At 34.1% G+C, this 20,127-nt stretch overlaps 1 protein-coding gene across 5 annotated transcripts in view; it reads right to left on the bottom strand.

Moving 5' to 3' along the window:
• Positions 1–20,127, bottom strand: part of PLCZ1 (phospholipase C zeta 1) — an 82,713-nt gene that overhangs the window by 61,006 nt on the left and 1,580 nt on the right. For all 5 annotated transcript variants that reach the window (XR_013364238.1, XR_013364237.1, XM_077870895.1 and 2 more), the window contains exons 3-5: positions 19,848–19,971; positions 8,011–8,242; positions 3,681–3,882 (exon numbers count right to left, since the gene is read on the bottom strand). Coding sequence is in view for 3 of the 5 variants with exons in the window: in XM_077870895.1 (XP_077727021.1) it covers positions 3,681–3,882; positions 8,011–8,242; positions 19,848–19,971 (558 nt within the window). In the remaining 2 variants the exon portion in view is untranslated. The remainder of the gene's footprint in view (positions 1–3,680; positions 3,883–8,010; positions 8,243–19,847; positions 19,972–20,127) is intronic.

Raw genomic sequence — 20,127 nt, 5'->3', positions numbered from 1 at the left:
CAGGGTTACTGCTAAACATTCTACCATGCACAGCAAAGAATGATCTGACATCAAATGTGAAGATTTGAAAAATCCTGCCTTAAGCCATAATAGGAAAAGAGAGCATGGTACCAGCACCAGGTACTTGAGAGAAAATCAGCAGTTCTTCCAAAGAGAAACACAGAATATCAAAGAAACCATATCAGAAAATAAACCGTTTAGATCTAATACTTCTTGGGGGATCAAATTTAGTCAACTTTCTAAGATGACTCAAGCAATATTTAGATAGGGGTATTAACTGAGAAAAGATAAAACAATTATAATCCCAAAATCCAGGTGCTGAATTCAGAAAACAAGGAGACCTAATGCTCCTTTGGGAATAATATGAATGAAAGGGGAGGGAACCCCAGGAGGTAGAGTATTAGGGAGGAAGAAAATTTCATCTATTTTGGATGCTTCACCAAAACAATGCAAAATATAAAAATAAATATATATATATATATATTTTTAGTTTCTCTGAGATTAGTTTGTTTTTTTAAGACCATTTTTGTTTTCCTTTTTTAAATGCACATGACTTTATTTGGGTATATAGTGATGCACTAAAATGTAAAATTTAAGAGTTTTTTTTTTAGTCTGTTTGTCCTTGTATTGGAGAAATGACCTAGCATGCTCTTCTAAGAAAATTTTGTTTTCCCATCAATTTTTCCAAGGGTGAATAAGCTGACTATCTAATTTATGTACAAGTCCTAAACTGGGTTATATTTGTAGAATTCAAAATAAATGTATTTCTCATCTGTGGATTTATTTATGTATTTAGATTTTAAATTGGAGAAGCAATATTTATGTGTAAACTTTATTAATTGCCATTAAAAAATGTTTGCGTTACTCTCTCTTAGTTGATTGTCTAAGTAAATTGTCTTGCCGTTTCTTATACAGAATATCAGTCCTCTGTGCTGTTAGCAGAGACTAATCTTGAACGCTTTTCTGGGAAAACAAAAAAACTATTGACTTGTGAAAGAAAACTTTCCATGAAGGCCAACCTAACTAATACTGGTTCTTGCTACTTCTCTAGATAGTTTTGATTTTATCCTTAGATCAAGCCAACCTTTACCAAATTGCCTATTTCAACTACATGGTTTGGTCCCCAGCAAAAATGATTTGAGTGGATTTCACTGTGTCAGGCCAACTCATTTAATTCAGAGGCACATAAAAGAAAGTTGTGTCTCCCCCAGTGGTGTTAGGGAAGCCACGTTCTACTATTTCACACTAATTCATCTTTTGAAAATGAATAGTAGAAATTTCTGTCACATTAAAAAAAAAATCTGTCCCACTTACATAAGTTTAAGGGCCTTTCTTGGATTAAAATATTTAATACTCTAAGGTAGTTAATATTAGTCTTCCTCTTTTAGAGATGAGGAAGCTGAGATTCAAAGAGGTTGTAACTGTCACATAATTTATAAAGGAGGGAAAGACAGGAAAGATCAGCACCAGAAACTTAGCATTAATCAATCAACACTACATTATACCACCTCTCACGCATAGAGAAATTTTGAAAAATTTGCATTAATAAAAAGGTATCTTCCACAAGTGGGTGGAAGAAATACAATTAAATTTAAGTACAATTCAATTAAATTAAAATTTAAATGTTTACTTGGGTGGAACATTTTCTTCATTCAAAAGTAAATTTTCCGCATTGTTAAATCAACTTTATGAAAATGCATATTTTCTCTTTTTTAAAAAAATATATAAGTAATTAAGTATGAGTAGAATTTCTATAATGAAAGTATAGCTATAAATTGGGTTATCTTTATGGATTCTAATTAGATATATTTCTGAGCTCATGGATTCATGTGTTTATGTAAGATTTTATATTGGAGAAGCCATGTTTATTTGTAAATCTGATATTATCATGGAGATATCTTTTACACCCATGATTTCCTTAATTAACACCAACCAACCACATAGCTTTGAGTATTATTTATATATTGATGACTTCCAATTCTGTTTGTCCAGTCTAGATATTTCTCCTAAGTCCCAGACAGTTATACTTAACTGACTGTCTGACCTAGCCCTTTGACAATGATTTGGTAACTCAACGGAATGTGGGAATTATTACACTCTTGCTTTTGCCTCACACCCTACACTGGTCTTCTCAGACTTCACTATCTCTGTCAATAGGATCATCACATGCTAAGTTATCAGGCCAAAAATCTTGATAGTTCTCTCTTTGCCTTGTACCTCCCTTCAGACCACCTGGTAAGTCTTCTTGGCTCTGCCTCCTTAATGTATTTCAAATTCAACCACTGATCTCAACAGCTACCTCATAAATTCATCATCTACATAACGATCGTCAGCGTATTGCTACAATATCTTCTCCAATCATCTTCTACCTAAGCATCAATCCTTCCTGCACAGTAAAAAGTAGATTGAATTATGACATTATTTTATGGAAAATCTCTCCAATGGCTTCCCACTGCAACTGAAATAAAATCCAGTCTTATTCCCATGGCCTGTAAAACCCTCATAAACTGACCCTATCTACTTCCTTAAACTCACCTGCCTTCATCCTCCATTCTCTTGTTTCTAGCCACACTTGCTTTCTCTCATTTGAACATGCCTAAGCATTTATTATTTCTTCTGCTTAGCATGCCCAAATATTTCTGAGGCTTCCTCTTTATCATCACTCAGACCAAACTATGTCACCTCTTGAGAAGTCTTTCCTGACCCTTTAACTAAAGGAACACCCTCCATTCCATAGTTACTCTCTCTCATGTTACCCTAGCTTACCTTCTCTATGTGGACTCATAGTACTCATAAGTAATTAAGTATGAGTAGAAATTATTTCAAGGACTCATCTGTCCTTGAAAATATCAATCGAGGGATGCCTGGGTGGCTCAGTGGTTGGGCATCTGCCTTTGGCTCGGGGTGTGATCCCAGTCTGGGGATCGAGTCCCACATCAGGCTCCCTGCGACAAGCCTGCTTCTCCCTCTGCCTATGTCTTTGCCTCTTTCTCTGCGTCTCTCATGAATAAATAAATAAAATATTAAAAAAATATATCAATCTGTTTACCTGCTTATTATGTCTATTCTCATGAACATATGCGCTCTGAAAATCTTGTTCACCAATGTATTTTCAGCTGACTATCTAAGATGAAGCCTAATATTGACAGTGTGATACATTGTAGAATGCAAAATTAGAGATGTAGCATGTACTTAATGAGATGTAGATGTACTTAATTTATGTAAATTATTTGACATATAAATCTCTATCTATCTAATCTATAAATGCCAAAGTATATAATTTATCTACTTATGTGTTGCATTTACTTATAGCATGGTGTCTTGATGACTGGGAATTAATTTTAACCATATTTTTTAAAATCTAAGATGTTTTGGGGATAAGAAAATTCTTCATATGGTTTCCTATAAAAGGTATCCAAATTATTTAGGAAACCTCACAAGGGATAACCAATAACCAGGGAAAGGAGGTCAATAGGAAGAATTAGAAGGAAAATGTATGATATTAAAATACAGAATAATTATATAGCCATTCAAAGGTTACCTCTCCAAGATATTCACAAATCAAAATTTCTTTTTCTATGTTTTTACACAATGTGCAGTTTGCTTTTACTCGAAATTACCACTCATTGGAACTTTCAAATGTTGTAAAATGTAATGAATATAAATATAAAAATAAATACCTTACATATCCCCAAATGTCACTTGGTCCCAGTAACTGGTCAGATATCAAGTATGTATTATGTGAACTTGAAATAAAATAATCATTTAATGGATGATTCATATCTTGATAAACTTCTGTGCAATCAGTTTTAAATACTAGACATTCAGGTGAACCCATATATCTTGTAAAACCTTCAAATGACATCTGGTGTGCTTTCTTAACTATAAAATGTAAGTTAAAAGGATGCAGAAATATCATTAACTATATAAAAATTACATTTCACTTTAATACTTATTCAGTAGTAGAGCATGTTTCTAAAATACTCATTTAGAATTAATATTGATACTATTTCTAATTTTTCTGTGGAAATGAAATTTTTCTGATGAGTACCTCTAAGTCCTTCTATATCAACATTCTAAAAGAGTATATTATTTAATTAATCTTTGATTTTTAAATGTTTTAAAAATACATATAAAGAAATATATGTATCATAGGTCAATGAATTTCCATAAACTAAACCTCCAGATAAGCAGCACCCAGCTCAAAGAACAGAACATTGCAGCACCCCAGAAGCCTGCCTTCTGCTAACTTTTCGTTCTCCACTAACTCAAGTGTATTCAGTGGTCTGGCTTCTAATCACCTAGATTAGTTTTCTCTGTTTTTTTTGTGCTTTCTAGGAATGAATTCATACAGTAGGCTTTTTTTGTGGCTGATTTATTTTGTTCAACGTTGTTTCTATGATTTATTCTTATAGTTGCATATAGTTAGATGTTTATTCTCATTTTTGTATATTCCATTGTGTGAGTACACCATAATTATTTATCAGTTCTGTTCTTGAGCAGTTAGATAATTTCCAATTTGAGGCACTTACAAAGAATTGCTGCTATAATTAACCAGTACATGATTTTTGGTGCAAATATGTACACATTTATGCTGGGTACACGCCTATGACTGGAATTTCTGGATCTTTTGCATATTAGCATCTTTAGTAAAGTATCTCTGAACTTCTATGCTTTTGGCATAAGATTATCAAAATTACCTATTAAGGCAGAACACTGGCTCCAGAATCAGACAGTTTTTGTTAAGTCTATTTACTTGTTATACATCAGGCATGTTAGTTAACTTCTCCATATCTTTAGAACGATGGTAATCATAGCACTTATCCCAACATATTAGTTAAATGAATTAGCTCTATAAATGCTATTTGTTATTATTTTGTTGTTCATAATTCAATTTGTCTCAAAATAACAGCTGATGTGACTAGAAAGTGAGGGTAGCCCTGGTAGCTTAGCAGTTTAGCGCCGCCTTCGGCCCAGGGTGTGATCCTGGAGACCTAGGATCGAATCCCACTCAGGCTTGCTGCATGGAGCCTGCTTCTCCCTCTGCTTGTGTCTCTGCCTCTCTCTCTCTCTCTCTCCCTCTGTGTGTGTGTGTGTGTCTCATGAAAAAATAAATAAAATCTTTTAAAAATAAAATAAAATAAAATAAAATAAAATAAAATAAAATAAAATAAAATAAAATAAAATAAAAAACTAGAAAGTGATCCTTGGCAAAGGATTTTGTTTCTGGGAATTGACATTGCAGAAATAGAGACTCAGACAAAGATTGATGTGTAAGAATGCTTACATTAGCATTATTTATAAAAGCAAAATAAATGAGGGAAGAAAACAAATTAAAGCTCAAAATATGATACAGTACCAAGTAATTTAAAATAATGTATCAGAAAAAAATATATAGTGACAAAGGAAAATGTTTATGACTTCATAAAAGTGAAAAAATCAGCATTCAAAATGCTATTACAATTCTGGCTTAAAAAATGAAAGCTAGAAGAGAATACATAAAATGTTTATAGGCATGCAAACTCTGTTTCAAAGACATGCAAACTTAGGAGTATGAGAGCATATGGGGTAAATGCATCATATATTGTAATAGTAAAGATTTGCATGATTTTATTCTTTTTTTAGGGAAGTGACTGGTTTATAGCCCTTTTGAATTGTTGAATAATTAAGTTAAAATCTTTGATAATGGAATAGAAAACAAACTAATTTTGTGCCCTTAAAAGCTACCAGATTGACATGAGAGTTAATTTCATGAATATTTAAAAACCTCATTTTTTTAAAAACATCGTGTACCAAAGTGGGATGAGATTGAGGAGCCCCTGGCATTTGGGACTATCCAATTGTAATTCTAATTGGACTTAATAAGTGATCAATAAGCATGTAAATGAAACACAAGGTCTTGGCTGTGTGTGAAAGTATCTGAGGCTGAGGGAGGCTCAAATGATGAAATGGATGAACAGTTGTAGTATCATAGTTAAAATGCAAACACAATTCCAAAATGTCAATGCCACCATGCCATTATCCTTTTGTGTTTTTTGATTTACCACCTGCAGTTAATGGTCCCAAAGTAATTTTTTTTAATATTCACTGCATCTGTGCTACTCAAAGAGCTCATCTGTAGACTAGTTGTTTCAAGTTTGCAATGACATAAAAAACTTGATCCAGAACATAAATCAATTCACCACTTCTTTAGAGAAAGTTTTTGCTATTAAAAAAAAAGAAGAAGAAGTAGTCAGCTGAACTCATCAGGCATGTTTAGCGATGTAGTTGTTTTACATGCTGATGCAAGCTCTTTCTCTGGTTGCAAACCTGCAAAAATTGTAATAGTGGTCACACCAAACTCCTACTAGTACTGCATTCAGTCTTACCACAACTCTCCAAAATCTTTTCATGACACCGAACGTGTCATGGAACCCAAATCCTAATTATGACCTGCAAGACAGACGTGACTTGATCCTTGCCTGTCTCCCAAATTCCTCTTGCCCTCATTTTCTGAGTTCTAACCATATCCTCCTCTTATTCCTTGAATTCTCTAACTCAAGTTCAATACTTCTCTTGACCTCAGAAACTTCTCACACTTTGTCACATGACTAGTTCTTTTTCGTCATTTCGGTCTCAGCTCAAAGGTCACATCCTCAGAGTGGACCACTCTAAACTCCCAACCAGAGCTAATACAAGTCTTCCTGGGTTGTTTATTCTCTAACACTCACAGTACACAGCATTCTGTGGAATCATCCTTTTATACATGTATTTATTGTCAATTTCCCTCAAACCTCCATCATTAATATAAAATCTAGTTTGCCTTATTCTTCACTGTATCCCCAGCCCCCAGAAGCAAACCTGGTTGCCTCAAATAAATATTTGAATCAATTATGAATATATGACTCAATGAAGAAATGTTTGATTTTGTTAAAACCCATATTATCATATATTAAACATTGGTACATAAACCAACTTTCAAAGGCATAACTTGAACTTTTATACTGCCCTTGTTAAATAAATATTTTGAGCTATTGTATTAATTAGTACAGGGCTAAACATTTCTTTTGTGGTACTTTTCCATAATTATGTGAATATTTTATTATATAATGTCTTTATGATTTCATTTAAAGATAAGAATAAGTGAAAAAATGCAAAATGTTTTGACATTAAAAAGTGAGACAAAGATCAAAAATTATATGACATATCATTTGCTTAAATTGTCATTTAATGTAAACCAGATGACTAGGGGCACTTGGATGGCTCAGTTGGTTAAGCTTCTGCCCTCAGCTCAGGTTGTGACCTTGGGGTCCTTGGAATTGAGCCCCATGTCAGGCTCCCTGCTCAGCAGGGAATCTACTTCTCCCTCTCCCTCTGCCCCTGCCCAATGTCCTGCTCTCTCCCTCTCTCTTTCTCTCTCAAAAAAGTAAAAAAAAAATCTTAAAAAAGTAAAACAAATGAACAAGATGACTATATTCAAAAATAAGGAAAAGCAAATAACGTTCAATGTTTATGGAATGTTATAGACAATTATGTGTACAATGAAGAAGGTAGTGATTTTGTAATATTTTATTTTTTCCTAGAATAGTTTTCACTTAGCTAATGTAATACTTCCATATATTTTCAATAGTATAATGTATAAAACTAGAAGAGTATTACTTGGTTTTTAACTTATTAATGAAAATGAAGACACTTTCTTTCATTACAGTGTATGTAACAGAAGCTCATCTTGCTTTGCATGCCTAAGCTCCTCTCTGAACACTTAAGAGTTACACCAAAGCAGTAAAAAAAAAAAAAAAAAAGAAAAGAAAAGGAAACTGGACAATGAAGTAGGAAAGAATGTAATTGTTTATTTAGTGCAGTTTTCTGAAAGATATATGTAAAGTCAATAAAATACATAAATAAAACTGCCAATATTTTACATTATCCAAAAGAAATTTGACCTATCCAAAAATTTGAATTTAATAACTGTAATTCATAAAAAATACTTTGTATTTAGATATTTGAGAATACTTTGAAATGTAAGCATACCTTCTTCAATAGGCTCATATTTTTGAATGATCTCAAAAGCAATATTTTTTCTCATGTCAAGTGCATACTGTTCTTGTTTCAAAAATTCGAGGAGGTTTTTTTCAAAAAGAAATTTCTGGTTTCCAGAATATGTGTTGAAAATCTCAACAATTTCTTCTCTGTGTGCAATAATTCGATAAATTGATCTAAATTCTTCTATGGTGATTCGTCCTTGTTTCAGCCTGTCATTATCCTACTAAAAAAAAAATGACTGGTGGGCTCACATTGTGAATATAAAAAATACACAAAATTATTAGGTTAGAGCATTTCTATAATATACATAACAACTAACACTTGAAATAAAATTAATCTCATTAGATTCTTATCTCAAATAAAATATTTAAAATTGCATTAAAGATGCCAAAGTTGGAAAAAGATAAGTGGAAAATCACCACTTAAAACCCAGTGGCCTCTGTAGGAACAGAAAAAAGTGTGGAAGAGGATAAGGATTCTAGGTTGTCTTTCAATCATGTTTAATTTTTTTCTCTTCCACTCTCCTTCAGTATCTTAAAACCCTCCTAAATGATATGCAATCCCATGCTCCTTGATATGCATAAACATCAGAGTAAATCAGAGACATTCAAGATCACTGTAAGCTACAGAAGCTGCAGGAGTGGTAGTAGTACTACAGTAACTGCAGTAGTTATGTAGCATCTTAAGGAAGTGGGATGTACATAATCATTGAAGAATTGGGGGCACGGACAAACAAGATAGGTTCTGATAGGAAAGAGTGGATTCATCTAGCTCTTCTGGAAAGTTCATGCTTGACCTTCATGCAATAGAAACAAGACAATGGGCTGTGTCCAGTTATTAAAAGTATCAGAAACACTGTGAGGTTCTAAGTAGGAAAATGACTAGCAGAAGTAAAAGTTTAGAATGACGAGTTGTGCATGACCAACTGGAAGAGATAAGAGAACTGCAGGATGGAACAGAGAAGTGCAATCCAGATTGGAGGGTAATAAGTAGAAACTAAAGAACAGTTATTAGTGAAATTATGAACAGAGACGTCAGAGGACTCAATGTGTTAAAATGTGATATGTGTGAAGCAGAGAAGTCAGGAATGTCTAGCGTTGGAGAGAGTTAAAAAAATAGTAGAATCATTTACAAATAAAAATCTTTGGAGTGTAAAAAGTACACCTTATAAGGACCTTTAATTTCAAATGAGGGTATTTATTTATATTTTAACTCTCTCATGACATTATAAACAGCTTGTAGTGCTGGAACATGTGCTGAAGGACCATTCTACTGTGGTAAAATCTGACAATTTGTAAGCAAATAGAGCAAACATTATATTCTGAGCTCCAAAGTATGTGGGACTTTGGACATATAAATTAAACTCTGAGGTTCATATTCTTCATCTGAAAAATAGAGATAGTTAACACCACCTATGTCATCAAGTCACTGTGAGGACTGCAGATATACAATAAATGGTAGTTCTAGATATCAATATATTGTCATGTCTTATCAAGTTCTGCTTCCCTCACATCATCCAGCCTAGTGTCTCATCCTTTGCACTTTTGCCCATAAAACGAATCCCTAGAGTACAACAGCAAAAGTTTAGTGGTAGGCCAGACAGTTTGATAGGAGGGATCCAAGAAGCAATTTGAGCTCGGAATCGAATATGAAGAGCACCAAGTTAGTTCACAAAAGATTAACCCATGTGTATGGAGCAACTTAAAGAAGCAGGGACTGGGATGAAGCCTCAAGTGGGAATGGGATGAAGATAAGTTGGGATCTGTTCTTGTCAAATTGGGTCCAGAGCTCATTCAGCAATAACAGCACCTTAAAATTGCATAATCTTAAAGTAATTCATATTATCCATTATCTTGGTAGACTAACAAGATTCAACTTACTATTTTTAAATTCTGGATTTTGAGGGCCACATAAGTCAATGTCATAGAATTAAATTTATTTTATTTTAGCCCCATTCCACTAATTTTGTTATAAGGTCTTTAAGAAGCCCATAAAAATCAAAGCATGCCTGTAATTCCTGCAAATTTGGTTATATAAAATTGTGTAAATTAAAAATTACAGTCCTACTAAGTAGCAGTATAAAATAAAATCGATTATCCACTAACTGATGAAAGTTTTATTACTATTGAGCAGGCTTAAGCTTAGCCATCTGACATGATCTGTTTTGTTTTTCACAAAAGATCAAAATGGTCATCTGATACTAGAAAGAACTGGAGATGTAAAATTCATATAAAATGCCACAAATCCGAAAAATTGCTATAATTAATCCAACCCCAAAGGAGTTAACAGTCAAAAATGAATTAAATCACTGAAAAATAAGCACCACACAGAATAGGTGAAAATTGTATTACTGAAGATGGGCAGTTTTAATTTTAGTAGAAAGAGAGAGGAAAAGGAAAAGCAACAGAAATCAGTAAGGATGGAGCCTGGGTAACAAAATCAGCAGCAGGGGAAGCTGGAAGAAGGAAAGTGATCGTCAAGAAGGATTCAAATCTGAAGACTGAGACACATAATAGTAGAAAAACTGATAAAGGGCTGATATATTAATTCAATATATCCCCAGTAAGAGGAAACTGGGTCTCAGAAGTCTTATGTCAATTGTCCCCAATACTACAGGCATGGTAGACCAGGATTTGAACTAACTCCAAAATCACTCAGAGGAGCAGCAGGAAATCCATATACCATCATGCATACTGACAGTATATAAGTAGAAATAAATTGTGTAAAATACAAATCTGATGCCTTCAACTACCTCTTAAATTGCTCAGGATTCTTTTTGGTCTTCAAGACAAAACTCAAACTCTATCATGTGGCATCCATGGTCCCTTAAGATGTCATTAATGGTGTCTGCTTTTCTTCCTTTTACCTCACACTTTTGGTGCTCTAAATTAGCTACAGTATAAACACCAAACTATCTTGCTATTTGTAGAGGTTGTTTCTTCTGTTTCAAACCCTTCTGTCACTTCCTAACCTACTAATTTTTTACTAAGTCTTGAAAAAAGTATCCTCCTCTAGAAATCTTCCCAAACATACTTCTGGGTCTACCCACAAGCCACATTATATAGCCCACCTCTGGGTTTTTATAAGACTATGCATCTTCTTCTCTCATAGAATTTATTACACTGAAATGAAAGCCTTTTTTCCTAAATCCCTTCTAGAATTGCCTTGGACAGGAAGTTTGCCATTTGTTTCTTGTACTCTTAGTACCAAAAAGAATAAAAGAATGCCCGACTAAATGTATTCAGAACATGATCTATCACCTAAACAATTTTTTGATTCTGGTGAAATGTGTGCATTTAATTGGATAAAGAGTCAATATATCCCTAAACCTAGGAAGAATAGGAAAAGATATTTTTAAATACATATTACAGAAAATATGCAAAATCTCAGACCTCACTACAGGGAATACTACAGCTTTTAGAAATATTACATATTAATCACTTATAAAAACAGCATATAATAAGAGTAACGAAGCCATTTTTCTCTTGTTTAAAAAAATATTCATTGGGATGCCTGGGTAGCTCAGTGGTTGAGTGTCTGCCTTCAACTCAGGGCGTGATTCCCAGGGTCCTGGGATGGAGTCCCACATCAGGTCCCCTGCAGGGACCTGTTCTCCCTTGCCTATATGTTGGTGTCTCTCATGAATAAATAAAAAATTCCTTAAGTGGTTAATCTCTACAAAACATTGAAAAACAAACTTTACCAAACAACCCATTCGATGTTTATGTATGATTTAAAAACATATGACATATCTTAAGACCATGAATGGCAGGAAGGGAGATATTGTATTCTTTTTATTTCCAATGCCTAGTACTGGACCTTTCCTAGCATAGGACATAACCAACTGTAGGTTTAAACTAATGATAAAAAAAAAATGAAGATAAAAGAACATATTGAAATGATTCTATTGATATTCTGATAGTATATTTTCAGAAAACAGAAATAAAGCTTTTTCATGTTACCATTTACGATTGCTCAGTTTGCTAGTAAAAAGATGAGGTGTCACTTAAAATAACTGACCTCATGAGAAAGTTCGTCTATCAAAGCACAGAATTCACTTTTAAATTAAGTTGAGTTGTTTTAAATTTGTCTCTGAAATTACACTAAAAACAAAGTATTCAAAATATATCACAGGAAACGACATGACTTGCCACCTTTTCCCCCCAACTCTGACATACTAATTTAAACTGCTTAGCAATTCTGTCTTCTGTTTTCCCTTTCTTCCTAACTAAATATATGAATCAGAAATGAAACTGGGTAGTAATTAGATAGAAGAAACACATTATCAGTGCCCTCTGGGAACTCATATTCTAGAAAAGGAAAGGGGAGGTGAAAGTATTATTATACACAATACACAAAGAAAGTTGGGCAATTCTTCTTGGAGATAAAAGAAGGTCTTTATAGATGAGGTGATCCTGGAGCTGAGCTTTCAATGAGAAGTAAAATGGTTGAAAGTGGGAGGAGAAGGGTTATTTTAATTGTTGGGATCAGAGTAAATAAACACATGATGGTACAAAACAGGAGTGTGATTAGGGAGGATGTTAGTGAAGCTGCAGTGAGAGATAAGGATGAAGTCAAAATTGCAGCCTAGAGGCCCTTGGATGCCACACTGAGGCTCACAGACTTCATTCCCAACCAGTGACTTACTGATGAGCTTTAATGAGGAAAATTATATAGATGTTGTTTTAGAAAGATCACTCTGGAAGCTGTACACAAGGTAGAATTAAAAGCAAGGAACCAGTTTATAGGGCTATTCAAATTTTAATGGACATATAAGTCACTGAGGGGCTTGTTAAAATGCAGAGTCAGCTTCAATAATGTCTGATTCTGCATTTCTATCAAGCTCCCAGGGGAATGCCAGAGATGCTAGAGCATGCTGTAAGTAGCAAGCAGTTGGAGACCAATCGACTTTGTGTAGGAATAAAATAGACCTTAAAAGATTTGAAAATTTGATGTAGTGGTAAGGTAAGAGGAAGCGTCTGAGAATCTCCTGAGTTTCTGGCTTGGATAACTCAGAGAGTGGTGCTGCCATAATCAAGAAAAAAGAGAAAGACAGTTTTGAAGGCAAAGATGGTTTATTTTAAACATATCTAATGTGAAGTATCTTCATCCAAGCCAAGACAGTCAGGAGACAATTGTTTGGAATAGGAATGAGGACTGGTGTATTACAAGAGAAAACACAAGGATTTTGCAGGCAGATAGACTCAGATATGAGTTTCCACAGTAATATGATATAAACAAATCATGTCAACATTCTTTTCCTCAATATCTCTATGTGTAAAAAGAGGCTAATAAGAACTTCCTTGGATGTTAAAATAATGCATGCAAAAACCGAACACATTGCTTAGAATATGGTAAGTGATGAACAAATAGTAGTGTGTACATGGCTTTGTTATTTAAATTAGAAAAATTGAGCTTCGGGGTGCCCAGGTGGCTCAGTAGTTGAGCATCTACCTTCGACTCAGGTCATGATCCTGGAGTCCTGGGATCATGTCCCACATCAGGCTCCCCACAGGGAGCCTGCTTTTCCCTCTGTCTATGTCTCTGCCTTTCTCTGGGTGTCTCTCATGAATAAATAAAATATTTTTTTAAAAACTGTGCTTTGTTCCCATTAAAGTGGTAATTTGAAGCCATTGAAAGGTAATGAAGTAGTGACATGAGAAGTTCTAGAACTCACCTTTCTTATAGACATACAAAACTACAGCTACATATGGGACAATTCCCTCTGAAAGAAATCCAGAAACCAGTTGAGTGAAATTATATATATGTATATATATATATGTGTGTGTGTATGTGTGTGTGTGTGTGTGTATCCAGTAAATGAAAAAAAAATTCTATATCAAAATGGGCAGGAGAGGCAGAGACATAATCTTTCCCCAAAATTCACCCACAACATAGCAACATATAATTGGGAGAGAACTCACAACTCGCAGCTTCTTCCTGAGGAGTGAAGAGTTTGGAACCAACTTCTAGGGCCCCAACTTTTAAGACTTCCACCTGAGAGGTAGGCCCTCAAAATATCTAGCTCTGAAAGCCAACTGGGGCTTATGTCCATAAGATCCACAAAGCTATAGTAAACAGATGTTTTTTTTAAGTTTCTTATTATTTATTTATTTATTTATTTATTTTTGTATATTATAGTAAACAGATTTTAACAGCTTACAAGGACTCATGGTGGATATCCCCCAGGGGCTCAGCACAGAGGTAGCAGACTAACCAGTAGTTTTTCTCTAACAGAGGCCTATTTGGTTATCTTAAAAGCTATAGCCTGAAAGTCATGCTTCTAATCTAACACAGGTGTAGGGACAGACTGCAATCTTCCTCAGAGACCAGGGAGGCCAGCAGGTGCCATATTTGGGCTTTCCCTCTGTCTCCCTCCAGATCACCAGTATCTCCCTGAAAAAAGTTTGTGTACACATCTGATACCCTGGCTTTTTGCCACTCAAGGGATGAAAATCCTTGACAGCCTGATTCTGATGGGGTTTGTGCCTACAGATTCAGCAGAACTGTGGCAAACAGAGAAAATCCTTGGCTACTTGTCCCCCAGGAGCTTGGTGCAGAGGGAGTTGACAGAGAAACCATTTCCAGTCTTTCCCTGGAAGATGTTTACCTGTGAATTTTACATGCTGCCACCTGGAGGATCAGGTTTCTAATCAGCCCATCTCGGGGTGCTGACTGGGATCCTACCCTTTGGAATATTGATAGGTCTTAGCAATGCCTCAATGACTGGGGACCACTAAGAATAAAGTATGCTGCTTAGACAATCACAAAGGTTGAAAGACAATCAAAAGTAAAGGCTGAGATGCACAATAAAGCTAATTCTAAATGAGACCACTCCCTCAAAACTGGCAGAGGTGGCTGTTCTATCTAATGCACAGAAGCTAGCACAGAGAGTAAAAGAAAATGAAGAAACAGAGGACTATGTTCCAAATAAAAGGATAAAACATACAGAAACAGACTTTACTGAAACAGGGATAAGTGATTTACCTGAAAAAGAATTCAAATAATGGTTTTGAACAATATGAAGACTTCTCAAAAAAATTAAAAATAGAACTAACTACTATATCATACAAGAATTCCACTTATTGATATTGATTCAAAGAAACAAAACCACTATTTTGAAAAGATACTTGTACTTCCATGTTTCTTGCAGTATTATTTACAATAGCCAAGGCGTAGAAGCAAGTTAAGTGTATATCAACAGGTCAACAAAGAAAATATGAATATGATTCTGTCATAGAAAAGAAGGAATTGCAATAATTTGTGACATCATGGATAAACCTAAAACTATGTCAAGTGAAATAAGTCAGAGAAAAATCAATACTATATGATCTCACTTACATGTGGAATCTTAAAAAAACTGAACTCATAGAAACAAAGAACAGATGAACAGATTGATGGTTGCCAGAGGCAGGGCTGGTTAGGGGTGAAAGAAATGGGTGAAGATACAAGCTTCCAATTACAAGATAAACAAATGCTAAGGATGAAATGTACATGATGACTATAGCCAACACTGATGTAGGATGTATAATAATACATTCTAGGGATGTAACACAGTCTGGTAACTAAATTAGCAATACCATATTGTATATTTAAAGGTTGCAAAAAATTTTTTTAAATAAAAAAATAAAAGTTGCTACAAAGATTATCTTAAAAGTTCTAATGACAAGAAAAAGAAATTTGTACCTATGTGAACTGATGGATGTTTACTAAATTTATTGTGGTAATCATTTTTCAATATATACATATGTCAAATCATCATGCTGTACACCTAAAATAAAACTGGACAAAAATAAAGGATAATTAGATTTTCAGGAATAGCATATAAAATAAAAAGAAAGAAAATTAAGAACTCAATTTTAAGAAGAGAGCAAAAGAAAAAATAATAGGACAGATGGAAAAGGAATGATCAGAAATTTTAAAAGAAAACTAAGAGAAAATGATGTCACAGGAGTCAGAATGGGGAGTAGTTTAAGAAAAGAGGAATAAATAAAATGCACAGAGAGGCTAGCCACTTTATTTACCATTTTAAAAACAGAGGTTTTCAAGGTAGAGATCTACTAATGGCAGAATTAATTGCAAGAATCACTGAAGAAGCGAAGAAAGAAATATAACGGATTATTTCAGTTTATTTGCTAAAAGATAGAGTGTAACATTTAGAAAAGGATATGGAGCTATTTATTTTTGAGATAAAAAATAAGCTTAGGCTGTGGCAGATGAACTAAGGTAGGAAGATGTGTAGGGCAGAGCAGCAGAGATATACTCTCCCTCCTCTCTCTACCTTCTCTCAAACCACTCTACGCTGCTTGTTGCCAAATTTACCCTATAATTTACATTATTTCCCTACTTAAAAAATTTCAATGGCTACCCATTGCCTATAAAAGTAAATCCAAATTCCATAGCCTACTACTCAGGATTTTTGACATCTAGCCATGCCTGGCACTTGCAACCATTTCTCACCACTCCCTTCATGCATCCTACATGCAAGTCATGCTTCATTACCTTTTACTCCCCAAGTACTTCTCACACTGTACTCTACACATATTGCTTACTATTCTTCAAGGCCAACAAAAATGCTATCTCTATAAAGGCATCTTCTATAAAAGCCCAAGTTTGTCTCTGTCTCTTTGGATTCCCTGCATATATTACCTATGAAATTTATTATAATCTACTTATTAAATAAATTTTCTGTATTTATTTTCCTTCTGATGAGAGAAAAAGAGTGCTTTACTAATTTTTTACAATTCACAGTTTCTAGCAGAGTGCCATGCATATACAGTAGATTTAATCATGGTTGTTAACTACTTCAAGAATTTGAAAACTTAAGTCTAATAATAATATGAATTCTTAAAATTAAGTAGGATGCTATTTCATATTCAACCAACAATCAAGAAGGTAATCTCAGACTAGTAATGTGTATTGAAATGACACATGATATTTCCTATAAAATAACTTGCATGCTACAAATTAAAGACAATGATAAAAATCAATAAAGATTTTTTTAATAAAGGGATAAAAAACCTTAGGGCACCGTTCCTCAAGTAATGACTCAATAATTTAATTTGTAAAGTGAAATTTAGAATATTTTGCCAGGGTCATAAAGATACATCTTCTTTACCTAAATTTCATGGTAAATATTCTCCCAATAAGGAAATAAATACACATCAGAATTTATGTCAGTTTCGTAGAAATCGATAAATATAATGTAATTTTCTATATTTTTTAACAATTATGATTGTTACAGCTTCAACTAATATTTATTTAGTTGCCTTCTCTTTTCCAAGCCTGATACTAGACACATTCACAAATAATATTTAGTATTCAGCACAATTCTGCAAGATAACTATATCAGCATCCTCATTCTGCAGATTACATTTGCTCAGAGAAATTTCTGATTTTTTTTTTTTTTTATGATTGTCACACAGAGATAGAGAGAGAGAGAGGCAGAGACACAGGCAGAAGCAGGCTCCATGCACCAGGAGCCCGACATGGGATTCGATCCCGGGTCTCCAGGATCGCACCCTGGGCCAAAGGCAGGCGCTAAACCACGGCGCCACCCAGGGATCCCTAGAAATTTCTGATTTGCCAAGTACTACAGGGCTAAGATCTAATGGAGTAAAGAATCTCTATGCCCATTGAACTTGCCAATAACAACAGCCTTGAAACATTGGAAGATTTTGATCACCAAAATAAGATTCGTTATGATTCATTTTATTTACTCTGACTATAAGGTATACCCATGAAGTGTGGAAGATGAACAACAGAAGTTGAAGCAAAACAGTCCAATGTTTAAGAAGCTTAATTTTTAGCTATCCAGAAAATTCAGTTAGCCAATACACCTTCCCCAACATTCTATTTAATTAACATTTTAAGGCATATATGGCAATTTAGCCTAAAACAGCAGAGTATTATCTATTAAAGGGCTTAGGAGAATTATTTTAATAGATAAGAATTACTTATCCAGATCATCAGCCTTGTTTATATGCAAATTATGCTTTAAATTATTTGAGGTCATTTAAAAGAGGCTTTTGAAGAATTCTAAGCAACCTCTGTCTCTCTAATTTTTACAATTCGCTTTGTTTTCATAGCCCTTCCAGAAAGGTTTTGCTAAACAAAATAGACCTTCTTTCCTGCCCTGTCCAAATAATTGTCAGTTTCCATTAATGAGCTAGCTCTTTACTTGTTATAACTGTTGCACATTCTACATTATGCTTTTAAATATGGCATGCATTTTACTCAAGGGCATTTCAGACACATATCTTTATTTTTGCAAATAATTCAAAGCAACCTGATAATCACTGAATAAGAACTGTCATATTTCACATTTGATACAGATTTAATACATTACCTCTATATTGTGTTAAATGTGAGTTTTATTAAACTAGAAAGTACATAATTGTTTCTCCCTTTGAGTGACACCACTAGGGGGAATTCTAAACGTAAAGATCTTTCACAAAAACTTGCGTTCTTCAGGTAAGTATTAGACATGAGTTGATTAAAATTCTGATAGCTTATGACAGCATATACTTCTTGCATTCATAAAAACAACCTGAAACTAGTCTTTTACCATAATCTCTTGAGAAGTACAGCTTTTATTTTGGACTTCCTCTTTGTGATTTGTGAACATGGCAGGGGTGGGGGAACTACATCTTACTAGAGAAGTACTTGATGGGGGCAGCTCTCCATGGTCTTCTGTGTCTGCAAGTTTCAGAGAAGAGGCACCAACCCTTTCTTCAGAACTAGCTTTTCATATGTGTTTACCACAATGAAGAGATAGTATCTCCTTCCATAGGAAAAAGCAAGTTTACTGTGAGTGATAATAATGATAATGACACTCTCCAAGGCAAAGATCAGACAGGCTTACTGCCCATAACAAAAGATTTGGGTTCTTTGAGTTTGAGGTCTCTCTCTGGTAACACAACCCACTGCATACGCATATGTTAACTGGCCCTCTTCACATCATGTTTTTGGGAACTGAGGCTGGAGGAAATGGCATCATAATGCTGATACTCTCAATCTGCTATTTTTGTGAATAACCAGCTATTTTCCCTGAATCCCAAATCTGCCTCTGCCATCATCCATGAAATTATATCAGGCTAACTAATTAGCGTGTTAGTAGGTAACACAAGCTTTGAAGTTTGTGATAATAGTAACAATACCAACATAGATTGTTATCTGGGTAGTCACTTTTAAAAACACTATCATATTCAGGAATTCTATCTTCCTAAATATCTAGATTGACCAATCTAGAATTCTTGCCTGATTTGCCAAGAAATTTGCCATCTTCCTAGTGTAAAAATCAGCTGAACTCTTGACTTTTTCTCATGTATTTATGATCTTTCCCTCTGCCCTCAGGTGAGAGAATTGAGCCAGGTTCCCTACCTACTAGTTCTTCTTCAAACAGAGAACTTAGGGCATGATTTTCTACTTTGATGTGAGAAAAATGCCATTTCTCTCAAGATTACTTATTCCTTCTTTAAATTTCTAAGATCCAATCCATTTACCAGTTCATCATTTATGACTTTGATCTAATCATATGAGCAATCCTAATCTTATGTGAATATTCCTATATATTCACCTAATTGTGTTAAATTGATAATCTGGTATTATTTCAAATTTTATCAATAACTCATTTTATCACCTACCTAAATTCTCTCCTTCTTGATTATAAATATATTTAGCATAATTAATTGTTTTAATTCTTAGAAGATTACTTTTTCATATGTATTTTCTGCAGAAAGCATCCAGAAGTAGCTATTGACATCTCCCTATATTGAATTAAGTCCTTCTAGGGTGGGATAGACAGGGAGCAGATATCATCTCACCTTGAAAATAGATTTGACATGAGTATAATTGCACGGAATATCTAATTTTTCAAGTAATCTGTGAGTTTTTTCTAGGTTAATTTTTCCACCTTTAAATTCATCCCGAATCATTGACAAAAACCATGTATAAAGCACAAAAAAAGAAGTTAAGGAAATTCTCACAGAAAATCATGAAGTACTTAAAATGCCTAAAGAAGTATTTTATTTCTCTTCAGTTTAACGTTTTTATTTTATTCTTAAAGGATAGCCTATCTTGTGCTTAAGTAACAACATAATTCTA

Source organism: Canis aureus, chromosome 25 (genome assembly GCF_053574225.1).
Source record: "Canis aureus isolate CA01 chromosome 25, VMU_Caureus_v.1.0, whole genome shotgun sequence".
NCBI classification, from domain to species: domain Eukaryota; kingdom Metazoa; phylum Chordata; class Mammalia; order Carnivora; family Canidae; genus Canis; species Canis aureus.
Note: the sequence above shows the minus strand (reverse complement) of the source record. Positions and strands in the feature narration are given on the sequence as shown.